This window comes from Elephas maximus, chromosome 25 (genome assembly GCF_024166365.1).
Source record: "Elephas maximus indicus isolate mEleMax1 chromosome 25, mEleMax1 primary haplotype, whole genome shotgun sequence".
NCBI classification, from domain to species: Eukaryota; Metazoa; Chordata; class Mammalia; order Proboscidea; family Elephantidae; genus Elephas; species Elephas maximus.
In genome coordinates, this window is record NC_064843.1 from 32,514,037 (window position 1) to 32,529,804 (window position 15,768).

Consider the following 15,768-nt stretch of genomic DNA (forward strand, 5'->3'; position numbering starts at 1 on the left):
TGTCGAGAGGGATCAGTCCCTGGAGAAGGATATCTTGCTTGGCAGAGTACAGGGTCAGTGGAAAAGAGGAAAACCCTCAATGAGGTGGATTGATATAGTGGCTGCAACAATGAGCTCAAGCATAACAACGATTGTGAGGAATGATCAGGACTGGGCAGTGTTTCGTTCTGTTGTGCATAGGCTCACTATGAGTTGGAACCAACTCAGCGGAACCTAACAACAACAACATCCTCAAAAGATATGGTATATTGATAGAAAGAAGGGTATGTTGACAGAATGTTCAGAATGCTCATTAATACTGCATATTTAGAGAGAAACAAATAGGATGAATAGGCAGGTGGTAAAAATTCATAGAAACCTCCTTAAGTGAAAGTCCCTATGTAACAGTGCCAGACTCTCAGCAAAATTAGGAAAACTGCTAGGGCTTGCCATTTTCCAAGGTTTCATACTGATTTAGGGAGAGAGAGTGACAAAACTAGATAGCCCTGACTAGGTTTACCGAACCCTGGAATGGGGTATATTTAACCAAATCTCAAAAAAGAAAGCAAAGCCCTGTCCTTCATCAGAGGCTGAACACAGCATCCACTGAGCTCACCTCCTACCCCCCAAACCTTCAGGCTACAGAAAAGTAGCTGAAACAGTCTGTAGCCTCAAACATAGCTCAGAAGATAAGCAGGTTACAGGTAAGGTACAGGTGGAGATTTACCCTCACAGCATTTGACTAAACAGGTTTGTACTGAAATACCCACTTAAGCATGAACAAGTTGAAAAGATATAGCAAGGAAGCTATGCAAAGGTTTTATAGCAACAAAAAAAGAAAGGAAGGGAACAATGCAAGAGACAAAGAACCTACTTGAAAGAAAACATAACTCAAGAGTCAGAGCTTTAAATATAAAAGAATTTGATAAGGACATGAAGTGTTTTTGCCATGCGTGCTTAGCTACCTCTCTGCACGTAATACTTGTCTGTTTGCGCGTGGGATTGGGATTCCTGAACCCAGCACTAGTTATTTGGCTTTGGGCAGATCACTTTCTTTCTTACAGTCTTGGATTTGTTTGTCAGTTTTAAATAAACTACCTGTATTTTATGTTTGAATAATAGAAAGATAACAAAGTTACAAGTCTAATTGCTCCTTGCCAAATATCTCCCTTTCTAGGGCTATGTTTTTTATTTCAGTTATTCTTATGGCTTTGATGAAGTTTTTTGTTCAAAAAAAAACCATTGTCATTGAGTCATTTCCAACTAGAACTGCCCCATAGGGTTTCCAAGGAGCAGCTGGTGGATTCAAACTGCCGACCTTTTGATTAGCAGCCAAACACTTAACCACTGCATCACCAGGCCTCCAGCACTATATATATATATATATATATATGTGTGTGTGTGTGTATGTGTGTGTGTGTACATCTCTCTCTCTGTCTATATATATATTTTTTTTTTGGCCACATCTTTCTGATACATTTCTCTTAAATTTGATTTATTGAGGCATAATTTATATACAATAGGAGTCATCCTGTTTAGTGTGCAATTGCATGAGATTTGACAAATGCATACAATTATGTAACCACCACCACAACAATTAAGACATATAGTTTTATCAACCAAAAAAGTTTGTTCCCCTTAGTACTCGACCCCTCCCCTAGCCTCTGGCAACCACTGGTAAGTGTTCTGTCTCTGTATTTTTGCCTTTTCTAGAATATCATATAAATAGAAGCATGACATAGAGGGACATCAACTTTCCTAATGTTGAAATTCCAAAACAATATGCCAAATGACTTTATTTAAAGGCTGTAGCGTTGGTTGTATGGCTTAAGTCAGACATTATTTATACATCTGAGTTTGCAGTGCAGAGTAGAACTTTTTGTCCACTAAAAACTGAACTAATTCTTAAAAAGAAGAAATTTGGGGGATAAAAAGAAATGTTGGTAGTCTGGATTTTTTTCTGGTAATTGGGTTACTCTTGTATTTTGTAGGTCTTGTATGCGTAATCCTTTGGAAAACATTACAAAAATAGTGAAAGGAATAGGAGAGTCTTTCTGCCAACACTATACTCAGCCAACTGATGACCAGCCAGGATCTCACATAGGTAATAAGAGAAATAAAAGGTTGATACACAGCATTGAAAGTAGAGCCACTCCAAAAAAGTAGAGATTATAATCAGGTTTTTTTCTTATAAGTTGTTCTTATTGAATCAGATTTGATTTTATTTTCAGTTTGCTGTTCAGCCCTTAAACAACTAAATTTCACTGGTACATGTTTTCCATTTATTTCCTCTATAGACTTTGCTGTAAACAGACTAAAACTGGCAGAAATTTTATATTATAAAATGTTAGAGACTGTAATGGTTCAGGAAACACGAAGACTTCATGGAATGGACATGTCAGTAAGTAGATCTACTCTCTTGGCAAGGTCCAAAAGTTCTAAGCTTAGAAACAGTATTGTTTTGTGAGGCACAGCAGTGCATTGTGGGGGTCAGCAGTCTGTGGCAGACGTGGCAAAGATGACATATTAGTTAACCTTAGTTGATTTTGGCATATCCAGAGCCATCCATTTCTAGGGAGAAATGTGAAATACGTAAACCTCATCTTTGATACACCGTTACGGGCCTTTCCCTTCAAGTTCATTTTTAGTCCTTCATTTCCAGGTAGTTAATAATGAATCCCCCCAACTATTCAGCCAACTGATAATTAAGGTATTCGCTCATACCTCCCAGGTTTTTAAAAAAATTGCTTCGTTTTCTTTGAATATCTGACCAAGTCAGACCAATAGCTATACTCTCCAATAGCTACATAAAATAGTTTTTCAACGGAATTAAACCTGTCATATGATCTGTCAGTTTCCTCCCGCTCCACCTCTCCCTGCCCCCACCCCCACCCCCACCCCCCCGCCCCCCCCCCCCACCCCGTCACTCTGAATCTTCTGACTTCCTATTCCAGTAAGAAACAGGTTGATGTTTCAGGCTGCTGCATAACTATCATAATGGAATTTCTTTCTTTTCAACCTGGAGATCTTCATCTGCCTTCTAGTTGGTTCCCCTTTTTCTTGGTTCCCCTGTCTTACTCTTTCATGGTTTAACGTAACATTTTGATGGAGTGTATGCTTCCATAGGTTCCTGACAAAGGGGAGAAGGGGTTTTAAATTTTTTAGCTTTTTATTTTGAAATAATTGTAGATTATAGACTCACAAAAAGTTGCAAAAAAAATAGTACAGAAAGGTCCCATGTGCCATTTACGCATTTCCTCCCAATGGTTTCATTTTACGTAGTACAATATCAAAGCCAGGAAATTGACATTGGAACAATGCATGTGTGTACCTATACACCATTGTATCATGTGTGCAAATGAGTGTAGCCACCACCAAAATCAAGATACAGGACTATTCTCTCTCTGACTATTGCCCTGAGATACTTCATAAACCTTGAACCAAAACTACACCTGTCGGTCAACTTTTAGCTAAATAACAGGTTGGCTCATAAGATAAAGAATATTACCAGTAAACACTATGCACCTTTTAAAAATCATCTGTATGAGACCAAGTGGTCAACAATTACCCTAAAACAAGGATGAAAGAATAGGGAACAGGGAACCAGATTACTAGAAGCAAGACATCCAGAAGGAAATGCTCATGAGAATGTTAACGCATTGTGGCAAACGTAACCAACGTCTCTGAACAATTTGTATGGTTATCATTAAATGAAACCTAATTTCCTGTGTAAACTTTCACCAAAAACACAATCAAATATTTTTAAAAAATATAAGACTGTTGTGTCAACACACAGATTTCCCTCCTGCTACCCCTTTATTATCACTCTCACTCCCCTCGACCACTAATCTTTTTTCTATATTTTATAACACACTGTGTATGATTTTAATTCTTTTTTTTTTTAAATAGCCCAGCATATGCTTTATCTTGGTAAATGTTCTGAGGACACTTGGAAAGAACGTGTGTTCTGCTGTTGTTGGGTGGCGTGTTCTATAAATGTCAATTAGATCCTGTTGGTTGATGGTGGTGTTGAATTTTTCTAAATCCTTGCTGATTTTCTGTCCAGTTTTTTAATCAATTAAGAAAAGAATATTGAATTTCCAAATATAATTGTGGATTTGTCTATTTGGCCTTTTAGTTCTATCAGGTTTTTTGTTTTGTATTTTTCTTTTCCCGCATATTTTATAGCTCTGCTGTTTGGTACATACATATTTAGGATTGCTGTGTGTTCTTGGTGAATTGATTCCTGCCCTCTCCCTCTGCCCCCCTTTAGTTTTTTGTACAACCACCACCACTGTTTATTTCCAAAACTTTTTCGTCACCCTGAACAGAAGCCCTATACCCATTAAATAATAACTCCCTATCCCTCGTCCCCAAAGCCCCTGGTAAACATTGATCTACTTTCTGTCTCTTTGCATTTGTCTATTCTAAATATTTCATGTAAGTGGGATCGTACAATGCTTGCTCTTTTGTTTCTGGCTTCTTTCACTTAGCATAATATTTTCAGGGTTCATCTATGTCATAGTATGTATCAGAACTTCATTTCTCTTTATGGCTGAATAAGATTCTGTTGTTGGATTGACTCTTCTATCATTATGTAATGTCCCTCCCTGTCCCTGGTAATTTTCTTTGCTCTGAAGTCTACTTTATCTGATGTTAATATTCTGCATTCTTTTGATTAATGTTTACCTGGTATATCTTTTTCCGTGCTTTTAGTTTCAAGTTGCCAATGTCATTTTCTTCATAGTGACCTCATTGGCTGACAGAAGAAAACTCCTATTTCCAAACAGGGTCGTATTTACAGGTGCAGGGGTCAGGACTTTAACATAAAGTTTTGGGGACAGAATTCAATCCATAACACTTTCCATTTTAGTGTTTTGATTAATAAAGCCTTACATTGACAAACAGTTGATTGTCATTAAAAAAGAACCAATCATAATGCTTTTTTCTTGATGGAAATATTGACTATTATTTGTTCAAATTTCAAAGCATTTTGTTGTGTACACCTCATTTAAACTTAAGATCTACCACTGAGCAAGATCGGATATTATTAAAAAAAAAAAAAACTCTCTACCAATTTGAGAACTTTGATTTTTATCTCTGGCAATTTTGTACAACAGAATTTGCATAAGTTCATTTATCTTATTTCTGTAGTCTTCTTCATGGAATGACAAAGACTGAAATTGCTGGAAAATAGTAAACTGTGGTCTTTTTCTTCCCCAAGGTTCTTTTAGAACAGGATATATTTCATCATTCGTTGATGGCCTGTTGTTTGGAAATTGTGCTCTTTGCCTATAGCTCACCTCGTACTTTTCCCTGGATCATTGAAGTTCTCAATTTGCAACCGTTTTATTTTTATAAGGTGAGATGAAAACAAAGTTCTGTTAATGGTGTTCCTCACATAAACACTGTATTCATCTTAGTGCTGAAGAAACAACCTGTTGTGATGTGTGGAAAATATTTCCAGAAGCATCATGAAAATATATATTCCTTTTGGGTGGAATCAAGGACAAAATGGAGAGGATGAAAGTGTCAGCAATTTAAGCCAATCCCACAGCTTCAGTTTTCCTGTCACTGACTCCCAAATATGACCTGGAACTAAGTGCTTAAGTTGAAATTTTCCATATTTATGCATGAAAATCATAACTATTAAATAGATGTGGAATTAAGTACTTAACTTGAAATATTCCATATTTATAGCTATTAAATAGATGCAGAACTAAGTACTTGAAATTTTCCGTATTTATAAATGAAAATCATACCTATTAAGTAGATGTATGATGAACAAAAATGTTCACAGAGGAAAAAAGAAAAGGTTTAATTTTGATTTTGGTGACAGTCTTAACTGATGATGTTACAAAAACTGATCATGCCCCTTTCCCAAATTTGAGCTAATTCAGGGTGGATGAATCTTGTTTACCTCCCCTTTTTTTCTGCTAGAGCTGTTCGTTAACCTTTTTCTTATAAAACATAGAGGTCAAAGCTACTGAGCTATATCATCACATTTAGCATTTAATATTACTTAATTTTTTTTTAATTTTAGTATCTAGTATCTAATGTGTCCCTGGGCGGCACAGACAGCTGAGCTCTTGACTACTAACTGAAAGGTTGATGGTTTGAACCCACCCAGAGGTGCTTCGGAAGAAAGCCGTGGCAGTCTTGCTTCCATAAAGTCACAGCCTCGAAAACCCTGTGGAGTGCAGTTCTACTCTGCACGCATCAGGTCACCATGAGTCAGAATCTACTTGAATGCAATTGGTCTTGCCCAAATTTAAGACTAGTGTCATGCCACTGTTATGCTTATTGGCATAATTTAGTTAATATTTAGTTATCTGTGCTCCTTTAAAACTATTGATGATAGAAAAATTAGTTCGAAGGTTAAAGTTTTATACCTAAAGCATGCCTGAGTTAAAGGTGTAAAAAAGCTTATCCAATTGAATTGTTTACTGAGTGTAGTTAAAACATTTTTTAGATTCTTAGGGAAAATTTGCTATATATATTTGCTTTAACGTTGATACGTGTGTTCAAATTTTGCATTTGGAAATGTTACAACTTTGTTCAAGGTATAGTCACCAGGGAACGTTTAGTTTTTGCCCATGACCTAATAGTAATTTATTTTTATTTATAAAATTCATGTTTCATTCAAGAAGCTAAATGCCCTTTTCTAACCATATAAATAATACATGTTCACTGAAGAAAAACAGAAAATACAGATAAATGTAAATATTAAAATAACCTGCAATTCTATCACCCCTCTAAAAAAAAACACTATAAATATTTTTATGGGTATACTTCCAGACTTTGTTCTAGATTATTTCCCCTTATTAAAAAGGAATTATACTTTATGTAAGAAAAGTTATTTTTAAATACTTTGTTCATTCTGTATTTTTGAGACATTGGGAAGAATAGTGTGAAAGGGGCAGTAAATTCAAAATAGCACTGAACTTGGAACCCAAGATGCAACTTCTACCACTGTTGGACTATTGACTAGTTTCTACTCAATTTTTTATGTATAAAATAAATCATGAAAAACAGAAAGATAGGTGAAAATATATTTTTTAATAATTTTTATTGTGCTTTAAGTGTAAGTTTACAGTCTCTCACATAAAAACTTCCATACACCTTGCTACATAATTCCCAATTACTCTCCCTCCGATGAGACAGCCCACTCCCTCCTTCGACTCTCTCTTTTTGTGTCCATTTTGCCAGCTTCTAACCCCCTCTACCCTCACATCTCCCCTCCAGTCAGGAGATCCCAACATAGTCTCGAGTGTCCACCTGATCTAGGTAGCTCACTCCTCACCAGCATCCCTCTCCAACCTATTGTCCAGTCCAATCCATGTCTGACGAGTTGGCTTCGGGAATGATTCCTGTCCTGGGCCAGCAGAAGATCTGGGGGCCACAACCACTGGGGTCCTTCTAGCCTCAGACTACCTGGAAGGCATTATGCTAAGTGAAATTAGTCAGTTGCAAAAGATACTGTATAAGACCACTATAATAAGAACTTGAAAAATAGTTTAAACTGAGAAGAACACATTCTTTTGTGGTTAGAAGGGGGGGAGGGAGGGAGGGAGGGTGGGAGTGGGATATTTACTAATTAGATAGTAGATAAGAACTACTTTAGGTGAAGGGAAGGGCAACACTCAATACAGGGGAGGTCAGCACAACAGCACTAAACCAAAAGCAAAGAAGTTTCCGAAATAAACTGAATGCTTTTTTTTCAAAGGTCAGCATAGCAGGGGCAGAGGTTTGGGGACCATGGTTTCAGGGGACATCTAAGTCAATTGGCATAATAAAATCTATTAAGAAAACATTCTGCATCCCACTTTGAGGAGTGGGGTCTGGGGTCTTAAACACTAACAAGTGGCCATCTAAGATGCATCAATGAGTCTCAACCCACCTGGATCAAAGGAAAACGAAGAACACCAAGGGCGCAAGGTAATTACGAGCCCAAGAGACAGACAGGGCCACATGAACCAGCAACTACATCATCCTGAGACTGGAAGAACTAGATGGTGCCTGGTCGTAACCGATGATGGCCCTGACAGGGAACACAACAAAGAACCCCTGAGGGAGCAGGAGACCAGTGGGATGTAGACCCCAAATTCTCATGAAAATATTTGGAAGATCTTAAAGCTTCTTTATAAATTACAAGGTATTAATAAGCCACAGAATTATGGTTCAAAAATGTCATTGGTTCTGTGTTACATAGTAAAGCCAGAGCCAGTCATATATGGAAGCCCAGTCTAGAGGTGATAGCTTGAAACCACATTGCCTTCTCAATTTTCCCCTTTCCAGGTTATTGAGGTGGTGATTCGCTCAGAAGAGGGGCTCTCGAGGGACATGGTTAAACACCTGAACAGCATCGAAGAACAGATTTTGGAGAGCTTAGCTTGGAGTCACGATTCCGCGCTGTGGGAGGCTCTCCAGGCTTCTGCAAACAAAGTTCCTACCTGTGAAGAAGTGAGTTAGGGCAGGGCTGGCACTCCCAATGTTTTCTTTTTTTTAATAATAACTTTATGGAGGTATAATTGGCGGGCCATACAATTCACCCATTTAAAGTATACAATTCAGTGGTTTTTAGTGTATTCACAGAGTTGTAAAAGCATCACCACAATCAATTTTTGATAACAGCTTTATTAAGATAAATTCATGTAACAAAAAATTCATCCATTTAAAGTGTACAGGTCAGTGGTTTTTAGTATATTCACAGTTTTTCAGCTATTACCACAGTCAATTTTAGAACATTCTCGTCACCCCCAAAAGGAGCACCATATTCATTAGCAGTCCAGTCATTTCTCCTCGGTCCCTTGAGCCCTAGGCAACCACCAATCAATTTTCTGCCTATAAAACCAAAAAAACCAAACCCAGTGCCTTCGAGTCAATTCCGACTCATAGTGACCCTACAGGACAGAGTAGAACTGCCCCATAGAGTTACCAGGGAGCGCCTAGCGGATTTGAACTGCCGACTCTACGGTTAGCAGCCATAGCACTTAACCACTACGCCATCAGGGTTTCTGCCTATAGACTTACCTATTCTAGATGATTCATGTAAATGGAATCATACAATATGTGGTCCTCTGTGACTGGCTTCTTTCACTTATAGTCTAATTCTTTTAGGGTTCATCCATGTTGTAGGGTGTACTGGTATTTCATTTCTTTATTTTGAATAATATTCTGTTGTATGGATATGTTACATTTTATTTGTCCATTCATCAATTTATGGACGTTTGGGTTGTTTCAATCTTTTGACTATTATGAATAATGCTGCTGTGAACGTTCATATTCAAGTGTTTATGTGGACATGTGTTTTCATTTTTCTTGGGTATATACCTAGGATTGGAATTGTTGGATTATACAGTAACTCTGTTTAACATTTAGAGGAACTGTGAGTCTGTTTTCCAAAGTAGCTACACCATTTTACATTCTAACCAGAGTATAAGAGTTCCAATTTCATCACATCTTTGCTCCAGCACTTGTTACCTGTCTTTTTTTGTTATAGCCATCCTAGTGGGTATGAAGTAGTACCTCATTGTGATTTTGATTTCCATTTCCCTGACGGCTAATGATGTTGAGCATCTTTTCATGTGTTTACTGGCCATTAGTTATAGTTTATTCACATTCTTTGCCCATTTTTTCATCGAGCTATTTGTCTTTTTATTATTGAGTTGTAGTAGTTCTTTATATATTCTAGATACAAATGCCTTACCAGGTACACGATTTGCAAAAATTCTGTTCCAGTCTATGTATCACTATTTTACTTTCTTGATGGTATCCTTTGCAGCACAAATGTTTAAAAAAAAATTTTTTCATTGTGCTTTAGGTGAAAGTTTGCAGCTCAAGTTAGTTTCTCATACAAAAATTTAGACACACATTGTTATGTGACCCTAGTTGCTATCCCTGTGATGTGACAGCACATTCCCCCTTTCCACCCCAGATTTCCTGTGTCCATTCAGCCAGCTCTTATCCCTTTTTACATTCTCATCTCATCTCCAGACAAGAGCTGCCCATTTAACATCATGAATATATTTGAACTAAGACACACACCGTTTATGAGTATCATTTTATGTCTTATACTCCAGTGTAATCTTTGTCTGAAGAGTTGGCTTCAGGAATGGTTTTAGTTTTGGATTAACAGAGAGCCTGGGGGCCATGTCTTCTGGGGTCCCTCCAGTCTCAGTCAAACCATTAAGTCTGGTATTTTTAATTAGAATTTGAATTCTGTACCCCTTTTCTCTAGCTCCATCAGTGACTCTCTGTTATGTTCCCTGTCAGGGCAGTCATTGGTGGTAGCTGGACACCATCTAGTTCTGTTCTCAGGCGGATGGAGTCTCTGGTTTACGCAGCCCCTTTTGTCTCTTGGGCTAATATTTTTCATGTGTCTTTGGTGTTCTTCATTCTCCTTTGCTTCAGGTGGGTTGGGACCAATTGATGCATCTTAGATGGTCGCTCACTAGCTTTTAAGAACACAGATGCCACTCACCAAAGTGGGATGCAGAACATTTTCTTAATAAACTGTTTTGTCAGTTGACCTAGATGTCCCCCGAAACCATGGTCCCCAGACTCTGCCCCTGCTGTTCTGTCCCTCGAAGTGTTTGATTGTGTTCAGGAACTTCTTAGCTTTTGGTTTGGTTCCAGTTGTTCTGACTTCCCCCATATTGTGTGTTGTCCTTCCCTTCTCCTAAGATAATTCTCGCCTACTATGGGTTTTTTGGGTATCTAGTTAGTGAATTCCCCGCTCCCTCCCTCTCTGCCCTTGGAACTGTCAAAGAATGTTTTCTTCTGTGTTTAAACCTTTCTTAAGTTCTTACAATAGTGGTCTCATGTAATATTTGTCCTTTTGTGACTGAATAATTTCAGTCAGCATAATACCTTCCAGATTCATCTATATCATGTTTCGTGGATCCATCGTTCTTTATCGTTGCATAGTATTCCACTGTGTGAATGTACCATAATTTGTTGATCCATTCGTCTGTTGACGGGCTCCTACATTGTTTCCATCTTTTTGCTATTGTGAACAGTGCTGCAGAGAACATGGGTGTGCATATATCTATTCATGTGGTAGTTCTAATTTCTCTAGGATATATTCTAAGGAATGGGATTGCTGAGTCGTATGGTACCTCTATTTTTAGATTTTTAAGGAAGCGCCAAATCAATTTCCAAAGTGGTTGTACCATTTTACATTCTCACCAGAAGTATATAAGTGTTCCAATCTCTCTACAACCTCTCCAGTATTTATTATTTTGTTTTTTGGATTAATGTTAACCTTGTTGGGGTGAGATGGTATTTCATTGTAGTTTTAATTTGCATTTCTCTAATGGCTAATGATCGTGAGCCATTCCTCATGTATCTGTTAGCTGCCTGAATGTGTCCTTTGGCAAAGTGTTCATATCCTTTGCCCATTTTTTAATTGGGTTATTTGTCTTTTTGTGGTTGAAGTTTTACAGTATCTTGTACATTTTAGAGATTAGATGCTGATTGGATATGTCGTAGCCAAAAATTTTTTCCCAGTCTGTAGTTGTCTTTTTACTCTTTTGGTGAAGTCTTTTGATGAACGTAAGTGTTTAATTTTTAGAAGCTCCTGGTTATCTAGTTTCTCTTCTGGTGTTTGTGCATTGTTAGTTATCATTTGTATTCTGTTTATGCCAAGTATTAGGGCACCTAGCATTATTCCTATTTTATTTTTTCCCTGATCTTTATCGTTTTAGATTTTATATTTAGGTCTTTGATCCATTTTGAGCTCGTTTTTGTGCATGGTATGAGGCACGGGTCTTGTTGCATTTTCTTTGCAGATGGATATCCAGTTACATCAGCACCATTTGTTAAAGAGACTGTCTTTTCCCTATTTAATGGAGTTTGGGCCTTTGTGAAATAACAGCTGCTCATAGGCGGATGAATTTACGTCTGGATCCTCAATTCTGTTCCACTGATCTATGTATCTGTTGTTGTACCAGTATGAGCCTGTTTCGACTACCATGGCGGTATAATAAGTTCTAAAATCAGGTAGTAGGAGGCCTCCCACTTTGTTCTTCTTCTTCAGTAACCCTTTACTTATCCGGGGCCTCTTCCCTTTCCATATAAAGTTGGTGCTTTGTTTCTCCATTTTGTTAAAAAATGTCATTGAAATTTGGATCAGGATTGCATTGTATCTGTAGATCGCTTTGAGTAGAATTGACATATTCACAATGTTGCGTCTTCCTATCCATGAGCAAGGTATGTATTTTCACTTATATAGGTCTCTTGGTTTCTTGGAGTCTCTTGATTTCTTGGAGTAGTGTCTTGTAGTTTCCTTTGTATAGGTCTTTCATGTTTCTAGTTAGATTTATTCCTGTGTATTTTATCTTCTTGGGGGCTATTGTAAATGGTATTGATTTGATTTCCTCTTAGAAGTTCTCTTTCTTGGTGTAGAGGAATCCAACTGATTTTTGTATGTTATCTTGTAACCTGATACTTTGCTGAAATCTTCTATTAATTCCAGTAGTTTTCTTGTGGATTCTTTGGGGTTTTCTGTGAATAAAATCATATCGTCTGCAAATAGGGATATTTTTACTTCTTCCTTACCAATTTGGATGCCCTTTATTTCTTTTACTTGGCTTATTGCTCTGGCTAGAACTGCCAGCACAATGTTGAATAAGAGTGGTGATAAAGGGCATCCTTGTCTGGTTCCCAATCTCAAGGGGAATACTTTTAGACTCCATTTAGGATGATATTGGCTGTTGGCTTTGTATACATGCCCTTTACTATGTTGAATTTCCCTTCTATTCCTATTTTGCTGAGTTTTTATCGTGAATGGGTGTTGGACTTCATCAGATGCCTTTTCTGCTTCAGTTGGTAAGATTATGTGGTTCTTGTCTTTTGTTTTATTTATGTGATGGATTACATTGATTGTTTTTCTAATGTTGAACCATCCCTGCATCCCTGGTGTGAATCCCACTTGGTCCTGGTGAATTACTTTTTTGATATGTTGTTGAATGGCAAGGGCTTTTTTGAGCATTTTTGCATTTGTGTTCAGGAGGGATATTGGTCTGTAGTTTTCTTTTTTGTGGTGTCTTTACCCGGTTTTGGTATCGGGGTTATGCAGGTTTCATAGAATGAGCTCAGGAGTGTTCCATCCTTTTCTATGCTCTGAAATACCTTTAGTAGTAGTAGGGTTAACGCTTCTCTTGAAAGTATGATAAAATTCTCCAGTGAAGCCATCCAGGCCAGAGCTTTTTTTTTGTTGGGAGCGAATTAACCTCTTTAATCTCTTTTGTTACAGGTTAATTTAGATGTTCTTCTCTGTTTGTGTCAGTTTAGGTAGGTAGTGAGTTTCTAGAAATTTGTCCATTTCCTCTAGGTTTTCAAATTTGTTGGAATACAGTTTTTCATAGTATTCTGTTATGATTCATTTCAGTTGGGTCTGTTGTGATATCACCCATCTCATTTCTTACTCAGGTTATTTGCTTCCTCTCCTGTTTTTCTTTGTCAGTTTGGTCAGTGGTTTATCAACTTTGTTGATCTTTTCAAAGAACCAGCCTTTGGCCTTGTTAACTCTTTAAATTGTTTTTCTATTGTCTATTTCTTTTAATTCCACTCTAATTTTTATTATCTCCTTTCTTCTGGTACCCAAGGGCTTCTTTGGCTGCTCTCTTTCTATTTTTTCTAGTTGTAGGGTTAATGTTTTAATTTTGGCCCTTTCTTCTTTTTGTATTTGTGCATTTATTGCTATAAATTGACCTCTGAACACTGCTTTTGCTGTGTTCCAAAGGTTCTGGTAGGATGTATTTTCATTCTCATTTGGTTCTGTGAATTTCTTTATTCCACCCTTAATTTCTTATATAACCCAGTAGTTTTTGATCAAGGTGTTGTTCAGTTTCCACGTGTTTGATTTTTTTTCCTTGCTTTTCCTGTTATTGGTTTCTAATTTTGTGGCTTCATGGTCAGAAAAGATGCTTTGTAATATTTCGATGTTGTGGATTCTGTTAAGGCTGGCTTTGTGGCCTAATATGTGGTCTGTTCTGGAGAATGTTCCATGTGTTTTGGAAAAGAAAGTATACTTGGCTGCACTTGGGTGGAGTGTTCTATATATGTCAGTGGGATCAAGTTGGTTGATTGTGTAATGTAGATATTTTGTGTCTTTACTGAGCTTCTTTCTGGATGTTCTGTCCTTCACTGAAAGTGGTGTATTGAATCTTGTACTGTTTTTTGAAGCTGTCTGTCTCTCTTTTCAATGCTGTTAGAGTTTGTTTCATGTATTTTGGAGCCCTGTCATTGGGTGTGTAAATATTTATTACGGTTATGTCCTCCTGGTGTATTGACCCTTTAATCATTAAATAGTGTCCTTATCCTTTGTGGTGGATTTTGTTTTAAAGTCTATTTTGTCAGAGATTAATATTGCCAATCCTGCTCTTTTCTGATTGTTGTTTGCTTGATATATGTTTTCTCCATCCTTTGAGTTTTAGTTTGTTGCTGTCTTTAAGTCTAAGTCATGTCTCTTGTAGGCAACATATAGACGGATCTTGTTTTTAATCCATTCTGCCACTCTCTGTCTCTTAATTGGTGCATTTCGTCCATTTACATTCAGCGTAATTATTGATAGGTATGAGTTTAGTGCTGTCATTTTGATGTATTTGTGTGTGTGTTGTTGACAGTTTCTTTGTTCCACTTAATTTTCTGTGCTGTTTTTTTAATGTATTTTCTTTTCATCTTTTTCATTGTTGTTGGTTTTGTATTTGCTGAGTCTTTATGTTTTTCTTGTTTTTTATTTTGATGTGTAGGAGTATTAGTTTCCTTTGTGGTTACCTTAATATTTTCCTAAGTTTAAACCAATCTTCTTATTTCCTGATATCACCTTGGCTTCTTCTCCATATAAAAGATCTATGACTGCATTATTTAGTACCTCTTTTTTGTTTTAATTTTGTCATCTTTTACATATTGACGTCTCTGTTTCTCTATTTTCAGTGTTTTAGCTTTGATTTATTTGTAACTTTCCTATCTGGGTTGATACCTGGTTGTTCTTCCTGTGTTCTAGTCTTGGGTTGTTATCTGATGTTACTGATTCTCTAACCAGAGCACTCCCTTTAGTATTTCTTGTAATTTTGGTTTGGTTTTTGCAAATTCCCTAAACTTCTGTTTACCTGGAAGTGCCCTAATTTTGCCACCATATTTGAGAGACAGTTTTGCTGGATATATAATTCTTGGCTGGCAGTTTTTTTCCTTCAAGGCTTTATATATGTCATCCCATTGCCTTCTTGTCTGTGTGGTTTCTGCTGAGTAGTCAGAGCTTAGTCTTATTGACTCTCCTTTGTAGATAACTTTTTGTTTATCCCTAGCGGCTCTTAAAATTCTCTCTTTATCTTTGGTTTTGGCACGTTTGATTATAGTATGTCTTGGTGACTTTCTTTTGGGATCTGCCGTTCCTGGGGTTCAGTGAACTTCTTGGATAGATATCTTCTCATCTTTCATGATATCAACGAAGTTTTCTGCCAACAAATCTTCAACAGTTCTCTGTATTTTTGTTATCTCCCCCTGTTTTGGTACTCCAGTCGCTTATAGGTTATTCCCCTTGATAGAGTCCCATATAATTCTTAGGGTTTCTTCATTTTTTTTTAATTCTTTTATCTGATTTTTCCTCAAATAAGTTAGTGTCAAGTGCTCTGTCTTCAGTCTCACTAATTCTGACTTCCATTGCCTCAATTCTGCTCTTCTGACTTTCTACTGAGTTGTCTAAATCTGAAATTTTATTGTTAATGTTTTGGATTTCTGTTTGCTATCTCTCTATGGATTCTTGCAGCCTGTTAAATTTTTCAT

General features: G+C 37.1%; 1 protein-coding gene across 2 annotated transcripts in view; it reads left to right on the forward strand.

Moving 5' to 3' along the window:
- The window catches only part of RBL1 (RB transcriptional corepressor like 1), a 76,345-nt gene that overhangs the window by 20,284 nt on the left and 40,293 nt on the right, over nucleotides 1–15,768 (forward strand). For both annotated transcript variants that reach the window (XM_049870028.1, XM_049870030.1), the window contains exons 10-13: nucleotides 1,971–2,083; nucleotides 2,277–2,380; nucleotides 5,204–5,341; nucleotides 8,278–8,442. In XM_049870028.1, coding sequence (XP_049725985.1) covers nucleotides 1,971–2,083; nucleotides 2,277–2,380; nucleotides 5,204–5,341; nucleotides 8,278–8,442 — 520 coding nt within the window. The remainder of the gene's footprint in view (nucleotides 1–1,970; nucleotides 2,084–2,276; nucleotides 2,381–5,203; nucleotides 5,342–8,277; nucleotides 8,443–15,768) is intronic.